Here is a 24,768-nt window from a genome sequence, read left to right as displayed (position 1 = left end):
ATGCCTTGATTTCCCCAGGACACAGTGTGGCCTTGTGGAGAAGGCAGTGCTTTTGCTTATGGGGAGTTTACAGAACCAAGCTCGAGGCTGCGGGGCACTGCAAGTGAATTCTCTTTTGTACCTGGGTGCCAGAATTCCAGGAGCTGAAAGCACTTCACCTCAGAGGCACAGCCTGCCATGGCACAAGGAAAAGCGAGTGCAGCATCCTGCCAGCCACCTGCATGTGATGAGGCTCCTGTAAACCCAGGCACAGCCAGTCTGCATCTTCAGATTTTTCCTTTCACAAGCTTTAATAGCAGGCTTTCATTTCATTTTCAGTGGCTTAAAGTTGCATTTCTGTCTCTTATCAGAAAGATAAGAGACAGAAATCTCTTATCTCTCTAAAATTTTTTTTGAGAAGCTACACCTTTGGCATTAACTGTCTCAGAACCTGACACCTACATTTCAGCCAGGAGTACTGTCAAACCATTGGAGATGCACCAAATTAATTTGTGCAGGGCCATTATTCTTTCATCTGTGCTTCCTAGCTATCCATTATAATCTCAGATTTCAGGGCTGTTACTGAGAAAACAAGGTAATTAAAACAGGTAGACTAAGAGAATCTGGATGCCTTAATTTTTTCCCATTGGTAGGTGAACTACCCTAAATCAAACTTCTTTTGCTCTGTGAAAAATGGGTGTCATAACCATTCTTTCTGAAGACAAACCTCCTATTAAAGAGTTTGAAGGACAGAAGGATTTTAGAATTGCCCTATATATATCCTAAAAGTATGCCTATGCTCCATGTAGTCAAAATTAGCATTAAAGTATTTGCACTGTATTAATTATCTGCTGATGGTCCTTCTTCTGACAGGACCTTCTGTTGCTTCCCTTTCCTTTGCAGGCTGGAATCATCCATGTTTCCACTGCTCTGTGCTGCTCTGTTCCTTCAGCTCCAAGTTACTGGAAGCTTTGGAAGAAATCACAAGTGCACAATCAAGGTGACACGGGTCCAACAGGATCATCCTGGCCCATCCTTTTGGAGAAATCTCTCTTCATCTCCTTTCCCAGACTTCACACTCCCCTTTTTCCCTTCCTCAGTGACAACCTTTGGCTTTCCACTATGTGCAGAGGGACAGCAAGTCATTCTGAAGTTACTGTTTGACTTTAGTTCAGGTTCTGAGGGTTTCTCATCATGCAGACCCCACTAGCTGTGACAGTGCACACAACAAATGTTTGCAGAGTGTGAGGTTCCAAACACAGAAATGTGTTATTAATGCCATGGTGGAAAACTATTCATAACAGAATACTCCCTTTAGAATATTTTTAGACTACAAAAGACCTCAAGGGATGTTTCTCAGACTTCACAGTCAAACACCCTTTCACACCCTTCATTTCCCGACTCATGACTTTTATTTACATGTTGGCCAAGCCCTTTCTGTCACCCAATATTTATTCTTTTCCTTCAGAGGTAATACTCCCTGACTTATGCTTTCTGCAGAAATATGACTTGCAGAAAGGAAAGGGGGCAGAAATTAGAGGACAGAGGGAGGAGAGAGAACACACCCCCAACAAATCCTGCACATCATCTGTCAGGGCACTCTTCCAGCAGCCCAGTGCTCACTAACCACGGAAGATATTCAGAAGAGAACTTATTTCCTTTTGTGTCTGGAAGGGGCCTAATTGCCACTACACAAAGGACACTTATTTTGACCCTGAGTACATTCTCTGTGGACAGGCCTGCAGGATCATGACTCTTCTCCTCTAAGGCAGGAACAAGTTTATTCTGCACTCAGCAGCGGAAGAAAGAGATCATGAACAGAACTGTAAGATACATCATAAGTAATTAAATAGTAAGTAATGCTAATTAACAAATAAAGTACACCAAATGAGTGATAAAAGATTTCAAGGGTACAGAAACAGAACACTGTCTCTATATAAAATACACTGAATGGAAAGTTTTCCCCCCACTGCCTCTTTCACCTTTCCAACTCTTTACCTAATGCCATCAGGATTTCATTTTCCCATTTTTACTTTCTCCTGCATTTAATTACTTTTCTTTACTCAGCAAATCCTTGTAAAGTCTGACTGCCATTTATTTGTGTATTTATTTCAACTGATTTTACCTCAACTGTACTTTATTTCAACTGTACTTACTTCATCCCACTCCAGAAGGTAGCTGGTGATTTTTGAACCATTATCAATGGGGGCCTACAAACAAAAATAAACAAAAGGTGATTTGGGGAGTAAGAGAAAACGGCTTCACCTCCCCCAGGCAAATGACTACAGTTTCAAGTGAAACCAAAGCTTTGCACATGGCTTGGCAGCCTCTTAACGAATGCCGGGAAGAAGCTGGACATAATGAAACACGTACATTTAAAAAGTCAAGTCAGTGCACAGGAAGGGATTTGTCAGAGTAGAGCAAGTTCAAGTCCCTTACTGCAAAATGACTGTGTCAGCTTTCAATTGTTTCCAACATTTATGCTCACTGTCAGTACTTTTTCCCCGCTTTTGCCCGAACCAAGTGTTACCTTCCACTGTAAGGTTAAGGAGCTTTTGGTCCTGTGCGAGGCTTTGGGTGGGAAGGGACTCTCTGGTGCTGAGCTGTGAGTGGTGAAGCTTACTGGCTCTGAGCAGGATCCTTTGACTGAGTTGTACGTTGCATATACCCTGGAACAGCATTGAAATGGGTTACAAACGTGCTGACAGCTACAGTGGCACCGCCTTGGCCACCGTGTTTGACCACCAAAGCACCCACGACAGCATCCACTAAAGACAGACTTATCACAGCCCAAAGGCTATCCTAACTTTACTTCACTTACACAAGAATGCAAAAAAAAAAAAATTACAGCAGAAGAGGAACAGTGTTTTGTGCAAATATTCCCGTGGAGCACTGAGTTATCTCCATTATCTTTTCTTTCCACCAATATTTCCTTGCCTATTTCCAGGCTTCTACACACTGTGATAAAATCCTCCTTGAAATACAACAAAAAAAAAAAGGTATCAACTTTAATGCCTGGTTTACACTTGATCCACAGGTACCATGCTGAGTGCAGGTATCTGCTGGTCTCCCTCCATGGCTACAATCTTCTCCTACATAACTGAGGCACCAACATTTACTGGACCTCCATGGACTAGAACTAACACAGGCCAGCAACACTGCTGTGATTAACTAAAAATCTTCAAAGCAAATTTGATTTCAGGCAAATCCTCTATATGTCAGCATAGAACATGCAATAACAAATAATATGGGAAAGCAAATGGGATATAGTTGAGCACTTCCTCACGAAGTGATTTTCTCTGAAAAAGTAATGATGTTATTTTTCTCCCTTCACATTTTCCACGCAGCAAAAGAAAGTGCAAACTGGGAGTCCTGTACTCAAAGAAAAGTTCAGGCCGTGACCAGACAATGACCTCTGAATTGGCTGTAGCTATTGTGTGCTTGAATGCAGAGCTAAAGAAAGGGCAATTTCTAAATTTGTTTTCAGTAGATAAGAGTAATTTATGCACAATGGCCACCTACGTAGAATCAAACCTTCTGGGGGAGATAGATGAGATCTGGTGCTGCTTCACACATCACCTGTTAGCAGGCAGGAACAACCAGAAATGCAATTAATTAACTGAGTCTGCATCTGGCAAGGGGCACATGTGTGTGCTGGAAATGAGCATGGCCTGGCATCCAACACACCCCACAAGGGAAATAAAACCGTGTGAAAACCAGCTCAAGGGGCATCTCCTGCAAGCCACTGAAACCCTTGAGCACAGCCAGCTCTGAGGGCACCACAACAACACACCTGAAGGGAAGCAGGTGGAGGTTCACAGCAAACCAGGTTGTTCCAGGTTGTCCCAGGGCCCAGCAGGGCAGCAAGGAGCACAAACACCTTGTCCAGCAGAGACAAAGCCCTGAGAGATGCTGCCAAGGTCAAGGAGACCCAAGGCGATCTGCCCAGTAACTGCTGGCCCCATAAATTTCTTTACTCAACAGATTTATTTCTTCACAGTCATTAATACATAATGTAGTCTCAGTGAAGGAAAAAAAAAAAACTAAAAACTATGTTGGAAAGCAAACAGCCACTGTTTCAGCTTGCTCCACTACAAACAGTGCTGCTGCTTTGCAAGTCTAACTTTTGTATTTAGTCACTCCTTTTTAAACAGAAGTTATTGTTAACTTCTCACAAACAACCTGTACTTTGGCAAACCTGCAAGAAGGTGGAGGTTTGGAGGTAGGGAGGAAGAACTCAGCCAGGACCCGGGGCAAATACCCACAACACCCCTAAAAATGACTGAGACCTCAGCCCAGCTGTGCATGGTGACCTCTCTGGTGTTTGAATTTGGCTTCAATGGTGTTTGAATTCTGTTCAATGCTCAGAAGGAAGCTCAATAGTGTTTTACAACCTTCTCCTTGTTACCATCCCTTTGCTGCTAAGGACAAGACTCCTGCCCCACATGGGAGCTGCATCTTTTCCTCATTTATGACAAGTTCCTTCTGGTCTTGTGCTTCTACTTGAGAAGTTCATCTTAGGGCTCCACTAGAAGCAATCCTTAAAAATAAAAAGAAGCTGTAGTAGCAGAGCTAGATGGAAACATTGTGGTGTTGGATTTTTTTTTTTTTTTTTTTTTTTTAGAGCTCAGAAGCAAGGTGTTCTTTAAAGTTTTACAAACAGGAGCAACCTTGATGTGAAACAGTGTGCCTAGCCCTTGTCTGGAAAAACAGAAGGGAACAACAAACAAGAGTGAAAGGATTTTTTTTTTTTTTAAGGATATTGAGGGTAAGTGAACAGGATGTAAATTCAAAGCCTTGGGTCATAAATAAAGTCTTTAAAAAAAACCAACGTGAGCAGGTAACACAGTGTTAAAACCATCAGAGAACAAAACTAGAATGTGTTAATAGTTAATAAATGTGTAAAACACACTTTTGGAATCAAAGAGAAATATGTTATGAAAATATCAACTCAGTTCAGGGTGAATCCATTTTTTTCTTGGAATAAATGCTGAAGTGACTATGCATCATCATTCAGCAGCTGTATTCAGCAGCTTTACATCCCAAAGCTTGGCCTACTCATGAAAAAAGCATGGAGTACTTCCAGTGTTCATGTTACAGGAACTGAAGAAACACCAGTTGCTTGAGTCAAATTATTAAATGACCTCAGATATCCTACTTTCATACAGAAGCACTCCCAGGCCTGTTGTCCATACAGAAATACAAATCATAAACTTCTTTTTGCCTCTTACTACAGCAATGACAACTACACAACGAAAGATGCTGTTCGAAAAGCACCAAGATAAAATCTATGCTAAAATATTTAGAAACCCCTGAGAAACACAACTACAGAGGTGGCCATGAAATTCTTGAACTACACTGTATATTTACTTCAAAATCTTTCACATTTATTCTCACAGAATTGAAGAGTTTATATTTAAGTGATATTCAAATCACACTAACTCACCTGACGTGATAATCTGTTGCTGGCCTAAGGTCTTTCAGGTGATATTCTAATTCTTCTCCACTGTAGGAAAGAAATCCAAACCAAACCAATCAATAAATTATGAAAAGCAATATCCCACTTAGCACAGCTAGTGATTTTCTAGTGATATAATTTGAAAGAAGAAAAATAATCCCTCTGAAGTGAAACAGTAGCAAGCCATATACCAACAATTTGTCAACACACTTCACGTTTCTTGAAAACTTCATAAAGCTTCATATGCACAGAAGAAAAGAATTTATCACACCAATTTATTCAATAAACTAAATATATGGGTTCATTTCAATGCTATCTTCATTTTGCTGATATTTGTATAAAGCTTATTGTGGTTTTCCACCCTCCCAGAGCCAAAAAGAGCGAAACCCAAACATTATTGTTGTAGTTCCTGCATATTCCCTATTCAAAATACTTCATACAAAGTGACCCATTGAACTTCAGAGGAAGAAGCTGAGTTTCTTGCACAACTATTTCACTTATTGCTCTCTCCTCCAGAACCATGCTCCCTGTGAGGACCACAGCAAGGAGACATTTAATTAACACCCAAACAGCTGGACCCAGCTCTCTTTCAATACCAAGAAAACTTAAAGCAAAGTGGCTTAGACATTTTAAGAAATAATCAGCATACAATCTATTAATTTCAAAAGCAGCCAACATAGTTAGGGCTATTCTTTTTCCTTCTGGCTTGTTTGCTGGTAAATGAACACTGGGCTCAGTCATGTGTTGCCAAATCTGTGAAGATTAAGGTATGGGTCACTGCTTAATAAGTAATAGCCCTCTCATGTAAAAGCTTGGCTTATTCATGATTTTACTAAAATATGGGAAAAAGAAAGCTCTCAATTTAGCATAAAGAAATTATTTCATAGCTAGGTGGACAAATACAGGGAGATGTCTCAAAATCAATAGAAGAAAATCCACCAGAAAGCCTGCTGGGTCGCCAGAAATCCACCAGCAAGCCTTTTATTTTTTATTTCTATAATACAACGCTCTGCAAATCCAGTTTTCCCCCCTCTGAAATGAGTGCACCTCCTTCCAAAGACAATGTATTCAACATATTGCAGACTCTCTTTTGCCTACAGTAATAACAATTACTGCTGCTCCTGATGGAACATACCACATCAAGCTAAAGGCTGCACTCTGGCCAGCAGCAGGAGACACATCACCACCAGCAGCTTTAAAACAGATGCACAATATTTCATAACTAGGGGAAAATGTGCAGGCATCAAGCACAAGAAGTACTAGAAAGTGTCCTTCCCACTTTAAAAGCTCAGCAGCACACACTTGACTATGGAGATGCTCACATTGGCTCACAAACAGCTGCTGTAAATGCCAGAAAAGAGTAAAATCAGGCAGCCTTTCCCTGGTTAATACACCCTTTTTGTATCATCCAAGAGCTGCCTCCAGCATAGCAAGAGGAATACCCTAATTCACAGGACATCTAAAGAAAGGAGATGGTTTGGTCTCAAGAGGTAATTCCTTAAATGCTCTATCACCTGGACTTTATTTAATGAGACTTGGGAAGGATTAGCTATTTCACAACAGCCAAGGTCACATCTCCAAATTCTCTTTCCGAGACGTCATTAGCAGTGAAGAAGAAAGGCATAACACCATATGTACTTGATCACAGAATGAGCTCAGAGGATCACTGCAAGGAGACACAGAGAAATCCCTCAGAATTTTTACTGAAGCCTGCTGAGAGCCAAGTATTCGGGTTTTTCTGGGGAGCCTCTGTAACCTACTGACTGCTCCACTCCCTCCTCTGCTCATCTAAGACACTACAAAGCAACAAAGCCCTCACATTTTTCTCGTTAGCTGAAATAACAAGATTTTACTGTTCTAAATTCTGCAAGTCCACACAAAATTAGCCCATTAGGAAGGCAGCTCTCCTGCCTGCATGGTGTACACGAAAAGTTTTGACATTTAGCATAAAAGAAAAAGTAACCTTTTCACTGGCAGTGGGAGAGATGGCATCGCAGGCAGGATGTGCCACGTGCTGGGGAGGTGGCAATTAGGGACCTTGTGACATGCACTCCACCAGACCCCTGCAAGCTCCTCTGGTGAGGAAACACGTGCCTTTCTTCTGTGGCTGATGGCCATGCCAGGATACACCCTGAAAAGCTCAGAGGATTTACTCCTAATGAAACAAAAAAGTGTAAAAATGCTGGTTTTTACCTGTAAATGATCTTGTATTTTCCATCCCTCCCTTTATCTGATAAGGCAACCTCGTAGGTACAGGTGTAAGGCAAACCGTTGTTGTGTCTATCTGCATTGAGAAGGCCAGTGGGAGGTGACCAGGAAAGCAAAACTGTTCTTGCTTGAATATTTGTAACCTATAAAAGAACCATCAGTTAATCTGAAATCCGAGGAAAAGCCACTGCTCTGTAAGCGTTTGCTTTTTGCTTGCATCTTCACAATCAATCTCTTGCAAAATGGAAATTTCTGAGCTAGAGTTGAAAAGTCAAGGGTCAGAAATGATCAACAACACAAACAAAAACACAGATTCATGGCAAAATGTGATCTCTAAAAGATGACGAATACAGAAAGAGGTTCCCCTGCAGGGAACTGGCTCATCACTGTCTGAGCATCCAGCAAAGGATGCCTCTGGAGGTACCTACTGCTGTGGCCATTCCCAAAAGGGACCTGGAACTAAGTGAAACAGACTTTAACCTAGAGATTGTTTTATGCACAATTATTTTTCTGAAGTTATTGTTGGGGAGCTTTTTCAATGAAACTCTGATGGCTTTTTCAGTCATCCTGTTTCTTCTTGCCACTTGAAACCACAATAATTCAACAGCAAGTCAGCAGAAAAACCTAATTCAACATGAAAATTTATGCTGGCTCAAAACCACAAGGGAAAATAATAATAGAAGTCCAACCTGTCAGTTAAAAACTACATTGCAAATCAATTACTTTGTGCCTTGCAAATCAAGTCCTTGTGCCACAGAAGGACTGTGTGTGATCTGCAGTCACCACTGCGTGCAACAACTCCGTGGCAGAGGGATAAGGAATATTTTTTAATAAAACATGGAAAAAGTACCTCAAACTCCTGCACCAAACCAATTTTATCACCCCACCAGTGCCACTGTATTCTTCTGGAGAGCCAGGTTCACACAGCTTGCAGAACTAGCATCACCTTGCTCACCAGGAGAGCCACTGGCACACCAGCTGCACACAGCCAGCAGCAGCTTCCCAGAGAGCAGCCTTGTTATCAGGCCAAGAAAGAAGAATTTAAAATTCCCCCCTGCCACTGTCTCAAAAGAAAAATAAATAAAAAGCAATAGCTGCACTGGTTATCTGGGAAAGGCAGCACATTTTCACACTAACCTGCTGAAATATTCCAGGGAAGCCTCAAAGACTCCAAAAACTCAAATGCTCTGCCACCAACTCTCCACTTTTCCTCATTAAAATAACAGTGTTTTTCCTTCTTAATTGTAGTGAATATATAAAGAATATTTTTCTTAGTTAGCCTCCATATGGAGGAATTAAAGACTGAGGGTTTATAGTCTTTATTTTTCCTATGCAACAAATTTCACAGCATCTATAATTTTGACAGATTTCTGCAACACAAAGAGCAGGATGTTGTTATTTCAGAAGGTGCAACATGAAAGCTGCAGGTGCTCAGTTACACATTTCCTAACTTTTGTTGAGACAAGTGAAACCCCTTACCCACAAATTACTTGGGAATGAAGGATCAGCAATCAGCTTTCAGGGACTGCTTGTTTACAAATCCAGCTTCTGGATATCTTTATACAATAGAGAATATTTACCTTCTCGTGTGGAAACACATTGCTTCCAGCTGATGAGCAGTGCAACTGTTGTGTCTGATACCCATATATCAACCAGATTCTTTCTGAGCGAGTCATAAATCCATTTTTAACAGCCTGACAAGTAGGTGACACCATGAAATGTCTCATCATAAACACCATGATCTCAAAAGTTAGAGATTTTAATTTATAGCAGCACATTTAAGTCTTGCCAATATAAGAAAACCTTTGCTCAAGCTAATGTGAAAAATACGTTTTAAGGCAAGAAGGTTTAAGTAGCATCAAGCTTTCTTTGTAAAAAAACACGGACGTGCAAATTGTTTTATGAGTTTTCATGGTGTTTCTTGCTTTCGTGGCATTTTCTTACCGTATTTTTCTGATGCTATGAAATCAATGTTTATTTTAAAATCTTGGAGTAGTTAACCCTGATACTGGATAAGATACCTTTTAAGCATCTTGAATGATTCAAGTAAGACAAATAAGTTAATTTTTTTGAGATATACACATATATGTACACACACACGTATGTAAATGAAATTGTAGCAAAGACACGTAAGAGCTAAAAATCTGCATTTAAAATAATATTTTGATCAAAAAGCTGATTAACAAGATCCAAATAGATTTTAGGGTTTTTTAACAGACATTACTAGTATGCCAGCTCAGCCCATCAACATGCAGTTTCTTTTATTATGGAAATATGCTTGCATAATTGTTTTTCATAAATTCAGACAGACTTGGAGCTGGAGGCTCAATATCCTGCCAATGTTCTATTGAAATGTTTTTCTCTATGACTACTCCCAAGGACACACGTATATATTCCACATACGGCAAAACTCTGGCCCTCCACGAACTTCAGCAATCTGTAAAAAGTTAGGTCTTGGGTTTCTTAAAATAAGAGAAAGTATCTTGTGGCCTAACTGCTAGAAACTGTCAGACTATTTTTCTGAAGCCAGCAGAGGATAAAAGTCCAAACCCAGTTGCTAAGCTGCTGCAGCTACACCATTAATTTCAGAGGGAAGGAGCACCCGGAGCGGCTGCTGGCTGCCTTGGAGCTCGTAGGTACACAGCAACTGCTGCTGCAGGTTTAAAAATAAACAGCAGAAATGGTTAAACACCAGTCTTAGCTGCACTGAGCACACACAGCAAGTCCGGGAAAGCAAGTGAGGGGTCACTGTCTGCAAGATAAGTCAGAAAAGGCAAATCTATTCCCTCCCTGGGCTGTGTACGTCAGCTGGGAATGGATTTATTTGTGTGGCTGGAGATAAACCTATCAGCTGCTCCCTGACCAACAGGCTGATACCATATCACAGTCACCTGTCAGTATCTGCTTTCATGGCCAAAGCCACCACTTAGTTTACCAAGGAACTCCTACCTGGAGCAGGAAGCCCTAGCTTTGCTGTGAAAAAAGCTAAGTTAAATAAATGGGGTTTTGATATGTTGAGAGTAACAAGCAGGCACTTGTAAAACAGTTCAGTTCTTTACCTCCAACTTCCCCAACTTACACAAACACCCTTCCAAAGGTACAGACCTGCACCAGCCCTCTCCAGGCTGTAAGGAACAGCACAGCTACCACCACGATGGTGGGCTTAATGGCCCTTCTGAACTTGCAGACAGAAATATTTCAGCTTCACTTAAAACCAGCTTATTGTTCGTTAACAGTGCACTAATTCCATCTGGCAAAATAGAAGCAGCCAGAGCATCTCTTCCCAGGCTGGGCAGGTAAATCTTTGTGCTCCCTTCGAGTTCTCCCAGCCTGTCTCATCTGTCCCCAAAATCACTGTGCCTGCTTTGAAGAGGGCTGGCTTGGCCTTTTAGCTGAGACCTAACAAAAGATTCTCCCATAAGGAGTTCTGTACATCTGGTGAAAAGCAGAGTTAATTAGTTTCTGAAAACTTCTCAGTTTACACAGTAAATGCCTCCTTTCTGCTCTATCAAAACTCGGTGGTGTAAATAATTATTCCATAAAAGCCCCTGGGAAAGAATCCAACTCCTGCACCACTTCAATAAGGTTACAAGACTGATGAGTATCGGCCCTTCCCGTCTTTCAGGTAATGAAAAATGTTTCTGTACAACTTTCATTATCTTTCAAATTCCGGGTTAGCATTCACAGGCTCCGTGTGGTTCGGGGCTCATTGTATGTGTGAGAACTACACTGCAAGCAACATTCATTTACTCCCTCGAGGGCACGGTTTGAAAGGCTTAGGGGTCAAATGAATTCACAGTTATTACTGGGTTGAGATTCTGCTTTTAAACTACGGCTCTAATCCTGCAATTTTAGGCAAAAACCCCAGTGATTAAATATGAGTTTTGCTGCAGAGCGAGTCAGCAGGAGCAGGCTGCCTCTTGGAAAGCCAGGCTGATGTTTGAGCTGGGGTTTGACAGAGCCCTGGTGATTCCCCACGGGGGGGGGGGGGGGATGTCCCCCCGAGCCCCTTGGCCATCAGATGCTGCCATTTCACAAACCCAGAGTCAAGTTTCCCTCCCCTCACCAAGGTATTTGTTTCAGAGAATGACTACTTTGTCTGTGATAACGTGAATTAAAACCATATTTCAGCTGACACAAAACCATGCGGGATTAAAAGTAAAAGGTGCTTTTTAAAATTCTGGCTGTTAAAGGAACAAAGCTCTAATTAAATGTACAGCTCGGCTGCACGCCTCTCAAACAGGTAATAACATCTATTATTGAAAAAAGACCTTTCATGAAGTAATAATTTTTAAATTGTGTATATTTTGTACTCAGAGGGTACCTGTATGATCCAGACACCTCCCAGTGACAGCTCTCCTGCAGGAGTTGCTCACAAGGCTAAACCCTTTGGATGGCTTCATCCCCCCATGGATGGAGAGAGCTGCCCACCTGGACAAATCAAATCCATGTGCTGCAGACACAGCATCACCCACTTGTCACTGACTCACCACTGTGCTCTTTTCCTTTACATTGTTTTACTTTTCACTTGTATATGCATAAGATTTGCCAAGAAACATGACCAAGATGACTATTTATGCATAATATGATATATTTCTATCAGAGGTAATATTGACTATACACACACAGAATCATTCACAGCCATTCATGACTTGTGAGAGTCCTGTGAGTTTAATTACTCACAAATGTCAAAGTTACAGAGAGAGAATAATAGATAATCTCCAACATCACCTCAGTAAATATTATTATTATTGAACCAGCATTTGCCATGGTTTGGATTTTTTTTAAATCCTATTTTGGCCATGATTAAAGGAAAAATATTTTTGTCTATTTTTTTTTGTTTGTTTGTTTCTTTCTGCTTTAAAGGCACTGGTTACCATAAATTTAATTGTCCAGATCTCAGAATCCTGCAAATTGCTCTAATAGCTTCTCTTCCTACCTCTAAGGCTAAAAGTATGAAACAACACATTTTTCTTGTCAGCTCTCTGGATTTTTGTAAAAGCAGCTTGCTGTGGCTACTGACCAAATGAGTAACACTCAGGTGATCCTTGGTACTAAAATACTGACTCCCTCTGTACAACAACTCTGTGCTAAGTTCACTTTCTTCCCTTCTGAGCACCCTGAAACCCTGCAGCTCAGTATTGTCACTTGTTTCCACACCCAGGGAAGTGACTTCTTCCTTGTGGACAGAGCTCAGGCTGGTGTTTGTCATCTCTGCAGGCCTGGCTTAGCTTGTGGCTTAGAACAGCTCCTGCCATGCCAGGACACCAGCACCTACTGATGGAGCAATCTAACACCAAATACCTTTTGTATTTATTCAGAGCAAAAGCATCCATCAGAAGAGAGTCCAAAAACTCAGCCTGTGCTCACACCTGGCTCTCCCTGAGCTCTGCCACTCCTGTAGCCCAGGCTCCCACTACAGAATGTCTCTGACTCAGCCTCTGTCAGCTGAACCAAATCATGAGCTTTCCACCATTATTTTTCATTTATTTGCTTATTTGTGCCCTATTTCTCCAGCTGGACAGAGAAAGGCCTGAGCTCTGGAGAGCAAAGGAGATGGGCTGTGCTTTGGGATTTCTGCCTCCCTCTGCCCCATGACTGCTTCTCCCAGTGCTGGCTTGGACCATTCATTCAGAGCCACAGTGCTCCTCTGACTTCCATCTGACACACCCAACTAGAAAAGGGCTTACAACCAGGTTTATTAATAACCTCACCTGACTGCAGTCACACTCAGCATTAGGGTTATTTACAGGGTGATTCAATTCCATCATAATTTACAGGCTTTTATGGCTCAGACAAACACAGACTATAGTAATTTGCCATTGAATAACAGAATTAGCTTAATTTAATCATGATTAAAGACATAAATTGCTCATGACAAAGTTAAACCCAGGGGAGAGGGGGTAAGAGCTATGCAAGTCACCCCAGTGCATTGAGTTCCCCATTACAGTATGAATACTGGGAATTATCCTCTGGAAACAGACAACTGGTGCAATTCCTGGAGTGGGCAGAGCCCTCAAACACCCATGAACACAAAAGATCCTTCAGATTTATATCCCAGTAAAATGAGTTAGTGGCAGCAATCTGCTAAGGGAGAAAATCAGAGGTGCTCCCCTGTGAAATCACCAGTATGTTGTGACACAATCTACTTTCCACATTTGCTATTGTACGTTTGTGTGGCAATTTGAGATCACATACCTGTGGTTTCTCCATTCCAGAAAGAATGTCTTGAACCCTTTTTGTTTCTGAATCAAATTCTGTAAAAGAGAGAATGTGGAAAGAGGAAGAGAAATAAATTACCAAAATTAAACAAAAATTTCAGTTACATAAATAAAAATAGGGGAGGGAGACAGACATTACAACATGAGTATCAGTTGCCTTGTGAATTTAAGGCATGCAGTTACATGCATTAATATTACAAAAAAAATGTTTAAAATACAGGAGGGAATTAAACTTCCAGTAGTTGCAGATATTCAGAAAACTGAGACTATTTGTAGAGGTGTCCTCCACAAACAGTGCTATTAATTGTGATCTGCATTCAGAGAGTAAAACCAGGGTGCTGTTTCCAGATCTCAGCTGTGAAGGAAGCCCAGGAGCTTCTCAGTTCCTGCTGAACCTAACCCTGGTTTGTTACCCAATCCCACCCTCACTCCAAGCTGCAGACTGGGCTGTCCCTCTGCCCACCAGGGCTCTGAAGAGGACAAGTGTCCTTGTCCCATGCAGGGAAAACCCAGGGGAGCCACACAGGAGCCTGCCCTGAGCCCCAGCACCCACCCTGCAACCACCTGTCCTTAAACTGGGTAATGCCCAAAGCTCTTCTACAGCCACCTTCCAGCTGTGGAGGCAGTGAAGTGATGCCAAGCAAATTCCAGAGTCTGACAATCCATCCTCCCTGCCTGAGCCTTGTGCCTGGCACAGCAGCTCCTACAGGCTGTGAAATGCTCCCCCTAAATGAGAGGGATAATTGTGCAGAAGGTGCTGCAGGGGCCATCCTCTGAGCAGTGGAATCAGCCTTTCCCTCATCCTCCCCCCTCAAAACAATCTTGAGGTGAAACATCAGCTCAGAGTAATGAGGTGATACAAAGCAGCTTTATTCCTTTTGGACCACAGCACAGAGAGGCCTCACTTTCCACTACAGTATTCTCTAAAGGAAAACTAGGAACATATTTTCCTGGGTTGTTTTTTTTTTTTTATTATTATTTTTCTTTTTTAAAATATTAATGCAAAAAGTTTGCTCACCAAAGCAGAAGAACATATCTTACCTACAGCAAAATGAGCCAGACATCCTTGGCATAGGAAGCAAAAAACAGGTGGGATCAGATCAACAGCTTTCTCTAATGATTCCCCCAAAACCTGACCTACTTCTCGTAGCCCAAGAATGTGTCTTTATTTTTGTCTGTGACCTGCTTTAAAAAAGTAGATCTTCTTTGTAAAAATTCCATGTGCTCGACTGCCAAAAAATAGAATTGGCTGAATGCTGATGGCAGAATTCCAGTGTAAATGCCCATCTCTCCCTACAAGAATGCACCTTGGTGTGGACTGGGAATGACAGATCTCCTGCTGCACACATTCCTGGATTCCTTTTAGTCTCAGCCACTTGGAAAAGAAAGGAGCAGTAATATTTCAGAAGTTGAGGATAGCAAGATTGTTGTTTTTCCATAGCAGATAACCCTCAGAGTGTATTATAAAGAGCATCAACTGGCAGGATTGAGCCAGAATATGATAATACTGATTTCAAAATTTCACAGATGGACTAAATTGGCTAAGGAAAAGGCTGAGATGCTGATCCAAGTGAAAGTGTCAAAATGTGGGGTGTTTCAGAATGCAGGGTTCCTTTCAGCATCAGTAGAGAAGTTGAGCTGTGCCACAAAAGCCTGGAGGCAGATGTGCACAATGGGGAGATCCTGCAGGCTTATCTCGAAGGGATGCTAATCAGAAGCAGCTTCTGCAGCTCTGAGTGTAACAAAAAAGCTGCTACTATTTTATCGAAAGTTTCTGGTTATTATGTCACCCCTAATTACAACCCCCAGAAGCTGAGTGTGAATCACTCTCAACCTTAAATCCCAAACATGTGGACTGAATTTTCTTCCCTCTCTCTGCTTTCTAGCAAGGATACTCTGTCACACTGAGCAGGAGAGGAAAACAAACTCTGAAGCCCAAAGAAATCTCATTTCCCTCTGCCATGACAGGAGATTGCTTTGTAAAGTAACTGAGTCCTCTCACCCTCTGCAGGTCAGGGCTGAGGGTTCAAACTGCTCCAGGCACAGAAGCTGACTCCAAGACTTAAGGGAGGTGGGTATGACCAGCAAATAAATAATAATTTAATTACTTCAATCAAACCTCTCAATGAAGTGTCCTACTCAGGGAATTTTTTTACATGAGTGTCCCAACTATGTATCTTGTTCACACAGAGAGGGCTCTGGGTACCAGATACAGAGGCCTTGGGTTATTACAGACATGTGGATGTTTATGAGGTCAGGATGGACATTTATGTCACCAAGTGTTTATACAGATAAGCTGGAGGTGGAAGACAATTCTTCAAAGACTTTGGGGAGAGGGAAAGAGGGAATGGGATACATATAACAAATAATGCCCTGTGAAAATAAAGCAAATACTAAAGGCAGAAAGCAATAAATCTCACAAGTGATGTCTATAATAGCATCAGAGAACTCGGCAGGCTGAAAGGGGACCTCAGGAGTGGTTATCAAGAATTACAGTATTTTCAGTATTTCAAATACTTTGTTTCCCAATTCAAGAGCCATTAAAAAAATATCGTGGGCTTCTATGGATGGCTGACTTCCTTTCTGTAATAAACATGATTATTCACAGTCTCCTCAGCTAGACTAAGCTAAGGAGAAGAGAGACCTGTCCCAAATCCCTCCCTCAGCAGGGAAGTTGCCCTGACCTGCCAATCTCTCTGAGTATCAAGCTCAACATCTTCTTTCCAAGCCAACAAAGAGCAGAAAGCCTTCTGAAATAGAAGACAATAGAGAAGGAAAGAAACCATCTGATATGCTCTATCTGATAACACAGATCTGCTGGAAGGCCTTTCCTCCTGGCTCTCTGTTGTCACTCAGCAGCCACCAAGGACTATACTCTAAATTAGCTGACTGGAGCATTTAGGGACAACGAGCAGGAGCATCTGCTGGACATCTCAGATGCAGTGGTGGAAAAGTGGTCAAGAACAGCAGCAAGAAATGGGCAAGTCTTGATGTAAAACAGGTAAGTCAGGTTGAAAAAAACTACCAAGAACTGCTCAGGAAAGGTGGTGGGTGGCTGAGCATGACTCACCTACCTGGGACTAATTGTCCCTGAACAACAGACAGTTGATTTGCATTTCAATCTTTGTCCCTTCCTCTCCCTAATATGATGGAGCACTGAGTATGTGACAGGAGGACAGAAAATCTGTATGTCAAACCCCCCAACTGCTGGGGCTTGCAGGGACAGGCAGCAGGAGCTGCTTTCCTCCCTTGCCACAGGGAACAGGAGCTCAGACATGCCAAGGAAGAGCCCAACTAACACTTCAGGTCATTGTCCCATTTTAACTTCTCCTCTCAACATCTGTTCCCCACATCTGTCATGGCAAAACTCTTCCTCCTAGGAGGAAGCTGGGGGTGGGGATGAATTCCTTGTGAATGCTCCATGGGGTCCTCTGAGGGACAGTACAAAAATCTGAGCCTGCTAATCTCACTGTCTGAGAGACATTCTAGCACTCCCAGCATTAGGTTCTAATTCCCAGGCTGTGGGTTCTTTGGATCCAGCCTTTCAGACTAATCTTTTATTGCAGAAAAGCCAGCTGAAAGACCTGGACCACATCAAATCCTCCCTTTTTTTCAGAGTTTTGAGTCATAAACAAAACTCTATAGATACAACCAGGAGTAAATGCCCCTAAAATCTAAACACTTTCTCAGCAGCTGTTTGGTGCTAACAGGGTTTCAGTGTCAAGCCTTGCTGAACTAAAGCCTTTTATTCTGTGCTTCTGTTAGCCTGTGTCTATGTTCCTTTCTGCACGTACTGTACAAATATAATTTTCAGACCTTTCCAACCATACTTTTAAACACCAAGCACAGCTTTAGAAAACAGGGAAAAAAATGTCAGTTCAAGGTAAGTTTGAAGTTTCCATCAATAGTTTACATGTTTGCATGAACAGCAGCTGTGTATGTAAATGGTTTGAAATAGCTAAAAGCTCTAAACTAATTAAGATTTTCCCATTGCAAATACACATTTTAGGTTTGTTCTGCATTCTTTCCTTCGAAGAGAGGAAAAGGTCCAGCTCAGGACTTAGCTTCTGGCCACAGAAAGTATTTACTGTTTCAACAGCCTTTCCATTCCAAGGGAATGACATCAGCACTAGCACTTTGCACACTCTGAGTCTAATTCTCAAGCAGAGCTCCATGCTCACAGATATGCCAGTCATAACATGACATGCTTTCTCAGAATTTGTTCCAGATTTATCGGGGCTGTGACCAGCTTTAATGCTGGGAAAGATCTTTCATCAGTCACGTACAGCACAACCTACAGCCCCCGAGAAAACGAGCTCTTCAAAACACAGCCCCGCTCCTCTGTGAGCTGCCTGCCCGTGTCAAAGCTTAAGACACCAAGGAGAACACATGCAGACTTCCAGGGAATTGCAGAAACGTAAGTTATTAAGCTCCTTGTACAAGAACAAACCTAAAGCTGCAGATGTCACGCAGCAGCTGAGTCACAGGACCAGAGGGGATGTGACACAGCCACCGAGTCCATCCTCCTACACTGAGACATCATCATCCACACCCAAACCACTTCTCTGAGATGGCTCTCTGGCCCGTTTCTCCAAAATAAATGACAATTAAATAAATGACCGCCTGCCCCATGATCATGGTCATCTCCAAACTTCTCAGCTAGGAAAATTCTCACAACATCTAACTCTTCATCACAAGGAAGATCATCTCAACTCTCCCTGCTGCATCTGAAATTTACTCCTTCTTTCCTGCACATCTGCCCCAGGCAAGTTCATCACCCCTTCCTTTGCTGCCACCTTTCACATACTTGCAGGAATTTCTTCCTTTAACAAAACAAGCTCATTTCTCCACACCTGTCTGTAAGAGACCCCACCTGCTGCTGTCCTCTGCCGCGTTTTTTAAATTAGTTTCCATCCTACAGAGGATGTGGCACAGCCCTGCCCACCATGTGCCAGCTGAGGTCCCGGCAACACCAGAACTAAGGACGCATTTAAGAGCTTGTTTAGAAGTTTACTCTTCTCTTTGTCTACAGAATAACTTGACCCTTGGTGTTTGCAATCTCCTATTCCTCCCAGGACTACCACCTAATTAAAAAACCAGCAGGTCTGAGAACAACTAGCTGCAGGGAAGTACACGGCTCTTGCCTTGATCAGACTTTTTCTTTGAAGGCCATTACAGAGCTCTCCTCCTGTCTTGTTCCCCTTCCCTGACCCATCAAGTACTCTCAACCCTATCAGAGCTTGATATGGACTATAACTTAATAAGCCTCAATCCTTATTCCATCCCTCAAGCCCTTAATGAAAATATTGAATAAAATTAGAGCTAGGACAAATTCCTGCCTAATCCAGTTTGATGCAGCTCTCCAGTCTGTCAGGGAGGCAGCCCAGGACAGGGCAGGGTCATGGATAAACTGCCAGGCTACAGATGTGACACTGGGAAGAGCAAATCCAGTGTCACACTGAACACACAGGGCTTTAAAAAAATTCTTCCCAGCACCATTTCCGAGCTGGTCAGAACAGGGAGCCCCTTGAGAATAAAAAACTTGTGAAAAAAAATATTTCTATTCGAAACAGTCAATCACACCAATCAGTGTGAATCTATTATACACCAAGGAAGATGATTAATTAAGCCTGGACAAGATTTCTAAATGTTAAATATTTCAAATTTCTGTTCATTACATGAAAGCTAATAAAAAAGATCAATGATAAAAGACAACTATGGCTCCCCTGACAAAGGTAGAGAGATTGATGTTATCCAACTTTAGATACAATTGTTAAAACATGTTGTAATTCATCAAAAATTGCTGTGCATGAGTGTATCATAATTTTTCCATTTCAAAGTGCCTTCCCACTGTTCCTATCTGATTTCTCCTGCTAACATACATTAATTAATGTCTAGGAGCTTATCCTTCATTTATCCTTAAAGACCAAAACATATATAGATAGTAAAAAACAAAACAAAACAAAACAAAAAAAAAACCAAAAAAAAACCAAACAACAACAAAAAAAAAACCACCACAAAAACAAACAAACAAACAAACAACAACAACAACAAAACCCCACCATAATGAACCCCTGAATAACTGAAGGCAAATAGAACAAAACCCTGTATAAAATCCAGAAAGGCACATTTTCAGATCTAAAATCAGAAAAATCAAATCTCTAGTCATCCTGATTCACTGTGACAAGAAAGCAAAGGATGACTGAAGTGTTTTGCCTCAACACCACTGTGATTTAGGCATGAATTTAATCCCACACTTCAGAGATGTCCTGGCCACAGTCCATATCTATTGATCTGCTAGTTTCACCTTGACTGCTTCAGCATCATATTGTCCATGGGACAGGATACTCCAAAATACCTGGAGTGCAAATCCACAGCTCATCCTTCTTTAACCAAAGGCACTTCCTTCCTATCACATGGATCAGGATCAGATGTGGGAGCATTCAGATGTACATAGTGAAGTCACCTGGGCTAAAAAGTGTTCTAAAAATAAATGTGAGGGCATCCAATCCTCCCTGCCCCCCGTTATTGTTTGGATCCATGTTTCTCATTGGGATGGAGGAATGAAAATAAGAGCAGTAGCAATCAGCAAGGGAAATAAAAGGCTGGATGTAAGGGACAAATGGAGGGTAAGTGACATGTTGGGTTTGTTTTTCTCTGCTTCTTCGCTGCTACTGCTGGAAGACAGCAAAAACAACTCCTACTTTACTGGCTGGAGATCTGAGCGAATTCCTACTGTGAACACACAGTTGGTCCATTAGAAGGCAGAAAAGGCTTTCTTAGTAAAATACAGCAACCCCCCATCTCCATCACATCCATCTGACATCTCGAGCGAGCGCTTTGTACATCTCCCAAAGCAGATAACAGAGGCAGTGCACTGGGGATGGCTGCAGCTGGCTGGGTTTGAAGGAACACCAAACCAAACAATGACACAACCCACAGAAACAGAGGAAGCCCAAGCTGAATCTGCTGGAACAACAAACCACTTACACACAGGACCTCCTCTTGGAGAGCTCTCTTTTCATCATTTCGACCTGCTTTAGCTTTTCTCTGTCAAAATATTTTTTCTTTTTATTTTCGGCAGCTTCCCTTTTACTATCCTGTTACAGCAGCTCGTACCCTATGTGGGGTTGGAAAGACAATAAAAGCTTTGCAGATAAACCAAACAGTGTCCACCCCTTTATCTTTTGGTCAAGTATTTGACAAAGAGACTGAATATACCTCCTAAAACTTTCCTGGAGCTCCTGACTCCCACTTTCTAGGTAGAAGGCTGATGTTTTGTTCTCACTATGAACTTTGCCAACAAACACTAACCTTTTCCTAGGAACAATGATGTTCTGCACACTCCTCAGAATTTTGTACAATATTTGGGATGCGTGGAATTTCCTTACAATTAATTCCTTCCATTTATTTCCATGCTGCTTCATGCTTTGTCCTTCTCATTTCCCCTCATTCCCTGTGACTGCCTGTCCAGCCTTTGCCACACTCAAGGGTTACTCTCCAGGCTGAGGAACCTATGGTCATTGAGGAAGGGATGTAACTTCTGCAGAGCTGCACCTTGCTGTCAGCAGCACCCCAGGCTGCCTCAGGTGACATGGCCATAAAAACTCCAGAGGCTTCCCCAGCTCAAAGCAGGAGCAGGGGATGGTCAGCAGCATGGCTGAGATACCCAGGCTTCTTCAAATGTGAAGCTGGCTCAAAAGGGTGTCTGACACCAGCCATGAAATTACACCAGCTGGCACTTACAGAGAGATTTCCTCTCCAGAAGAAAAGGTTCCCTTCAGTCCTGGCACCTGACTGTCACAGCCAGGCAAAGCAGGAGCCTGAGCATCATGAACACACAGTAAAGGAGGCTCACGACTCCTCCTTGCACTGACAAAAAGCACAGCACCAAGGATTAGTCTTCTCTTCCCAGCTGGGTCACTGACAGCTCCATGGCATCCCACCACAGGCGTGGCTTTGTCACTCTGGAGTGTCCCTGCTGGGACAGCCACACCAAGTCCTGCTGGGGCAGAGGTGAGCCCTGCACTCTCCAAGAGCTGAGGTGGAAAGCACAGCCCCTAATGAACACAGAGCGACAAGTCTCCAGTGTACCATTTTAAAGTGCCTTTTAAAATCCTGTGTCTGCTGCCCCATGCCAGTGAGGAAATATTTTTCTCTTTAATACCATCCCCAGTGTAGGGGGACAACGGCACCAGTACTGAACACAAAACAAAACTTACTCCTTCTTGACGTTCAAAAATATGACCACAGGCAATTCTGGCCATAAAACCCTTTGCTAATCTGCCTATTACACAATAAGAGCATTTTCCTGATCAAACACAAAACTAGCAAAATAACCTGCAGAACTGCATATTTGCACAGAAAAACAATCATACAGCACAGCCAAAACAGACTCCATAGGAGTTCCAAACTTGCTGGGGATTAAACAGAGCTCCTCAGCCAAAATTAACAACTTCCTTGGCAGTGAACCTCATAAAGCCACCGAGTTTGCTACAACAATAGGAAGGCAGCAGAGCACTTCCCCAATGCAGAGGCACAGCAGAACACATCATGAACGAAAAAAAATCTTAAGAAAATAACTACAGGCCAAATTTTGCCCTCAGTCACAACTCCTCAACCTTGCTCAAATCAAAGAAGAGATGCCTTCTTCATGGTGGGCAGTGCAAAGTGCTTTGGGATGCTGGGTTTGAGCAATAACTACTATTTCAGTTTCAGGAACAGAGTCAGAGCAAAGCAAGCTATTCATCCTCTATGAGAAAGTAAGCAGGGAAAACTTGCCCTAAAACAGGATAAAAGTAGGAAGTGTGTCATCTTTTCACTGTTCTTGATTTTTGTCTAAGCACTTACATTAAAGCAGAAATTTTATTTCTATGCACGACTTACACTATTTGCACATCTTTAAAAGATGTTATATTCCACAGGAATAAAAGTTGGGGCTTTTTTTTTTTTTTAATACAACCATTCCAAATCATGGTGCTAGAAAGGCAAAGATTTTTCATGAAGCCTGCACTGGGATTTTTCAGTGGCAACCTAATGAAGGGCTGCAGTTACAACATTCTTTGAATGAGCCCCAACCTAAGCTCTTCTATCACCAATGTAAATTACTGACCTATTTTTCCAGATGAAAAGTATGATACAATGAAATTGCAGTGAGTGGTGGAAGAGATCACAGTAATTCCAGAAACCAAATAACATCTTTCTCTTTTCACTCAGCCAGCCACCACAGCTCAGAGATGGGGGAAGGCAAAGAGCTTCCCCTCCCCTCTTTAAATCAACCCAAACACCTACAGATTGACAGCAGAACAGAAATAAATTATCTTCCTCATGACAGATGACAATCAACTGACTCAAGCAATCCCAGCCTAAATTGTTTTGCAGTCATGTCTGAAGGATGAACTATGACTATATGAGCTAGAGGGATATTAAAGAGAACATTTAATAAAAACTGGGGGTTAAATTTATAAAATGCAGAAGTCAAAAAGGCTGATGTAATCTTATCTGTGCCCTCTCATGCCTGAGATGGGAAGAATGACTTCAAGAATGTTTAAAAAACCTGATCTAGAATGTCTGTACCAACTTCCTACTAGTGAGCTGAAAGAAGCGCATGGGCAATTAGCAGTCCTGTATGGGACGAGGCCAAAATGTGATCTTGGATATTGGCACAACCAGTTTCACCACTGAGAAACCTTCCCAATATTTAAAATATTTCACAGAAATATCCACCTGATTACTGCTTGCTGGGGAGGATTCAACAAAGCTACAGGAATTTCAACTCATTCTGGATTCCATTGCTGAGATGAAATTCAGGCACTAGTCACATGAATCGCAGTAAATCAAAGCAGCTGCTTCTAAGTACAACTCCTTAGAGGGGAAAAGAAAAACAAGGGGAAAAACAACCAACACCAAAACCAAACTCAAGCTTCAGGACAAAATCTTTTATAATAAACGCTGAAGAAAATTGAAATGGCTGCTTCATTTTAGAACAGTGTTTAACCTTTCTGTTAACTGCAACACTCAAAGCATCACCCTGCATTAAGATTCCCCCTCCCCTTAAAAGCAAATATACTGAAGGTCACAGAAATTTCAGAAATCAAATTCCACCCTTCCTCAGAAAAGGAAGAGTAACTGAGGGGGTTTGAAGCACAGCCTAAGAGAATTCAATAAACAAATCCCATTAACTTCAGGGGGACATGAAATTTCATTTCACCACCTTTGCAAATCCAGCTGGAAGTACAGACAGACATTGTTCAGAACATCTGGCTATACAAATAAGTGTTGTTCATTAAATCCTCAGACTTAAACACGTTTTGTTTTTTACAGTCTGGAGGGAGGAAATGTTCTACCTCTTCCCTATAAATACCCTCTCCCTTTTGGCTCCATGTCCCAGATATTGCCAAATAAGGGAAACACGGTTCCCTTCCTTTGTCGGTGGTCCGTGTTATCTCCTCCTAACTGGTGAGGATACACTGCTTATCTTGCCTGAAGCTGTGAGGTCTTGGTGTAACTCTTCTCCCCATCACAGGCATTTAATCAGTGAGCATTTAAAGAGGATGAAAATGTAGTTTGTACTTTTTTTTTTTTTTTTGCTGTTGGGTGGGTATCCATAAATTATGTAAACTCCTAGGAAAAAGGTTCAGATTTCAGTCTTCTGGATTTGACTGTCAGTTGCAGCAGAAGCTGCAAATTCTTGAGATAATATGAAGATCCTCTGGGAGAAGAGGTTGTGCCTTACGTCATTTAGCACTGACTTCCTGATAAATGATGGAGCAGACAGTTTATCCAGCTCACCCTGCCAAGGAGATCCTGCTGGCAAAATGAGGCAAGGGAGGGATAAAGCAGATGGGAATAAAAACACGAGAGCCTACAGAAACTGATCAGGATTGGGAAAAACAGCTTTGA

The 24,768-nt window shown here is 42.0% G+C and overlaps 1 protein-coding gene across 3 annotated transcripts in view; it reads right to left on the bottom strand.

Moving 5' to 3' along the window:
* FNDC3B (fibronectin type III domain containing 3B) overlaps positions 1–24,768 on the bottom strand; it is a 185,861-nt gene that overhangs the window by 53,404 nt on the left and 107,689 nt on the right. For all 3 annotated transcript variants that reach the window (XM_053986414.1, XM_053986416.1, XM_053986415.1), the window contains exons 7-11: positions 13,844–13,902; positions 7,631–7,788; positions 5,426–5,485; positions 2,510–2,648; positions 2,136–2,189 (exon numbers count right to left, since the gene is read on the bottom strand). In XM_053986414.1, the coding sequence (XP_053842389.1) occupies positions 2,136–2,189; positions 2,510–2,648; positions 5,426–5,485; positions 7,631–7,788; positions 13,844–13,902 (470 nt within the window). The remainder of the gene's footprint in view (positions 1–2,135; positions 2,190–2,509; positions 2,649–5,425; positions 5,486–7,630; positions 7,789–13,843; positions 13,903–24,768) is intronic.

This window comes from Vidua macroura, chromosome 10 (genome assembly GCF_024509145.1).
Source record: "Vidua macroura isolate BioBank_ID:100142 chromosome 10, ASM2450914v1, whole genome shotgun sequence".
Lineage (NCBI taxonomy): Eukaryota > Metazoa > Chordata > Aves > Passeriformes > Viduidae > Vidua > Vidua macroura.
This window is presented reverse-complemented; position numbering and strand designations above follow the sequence as displayed.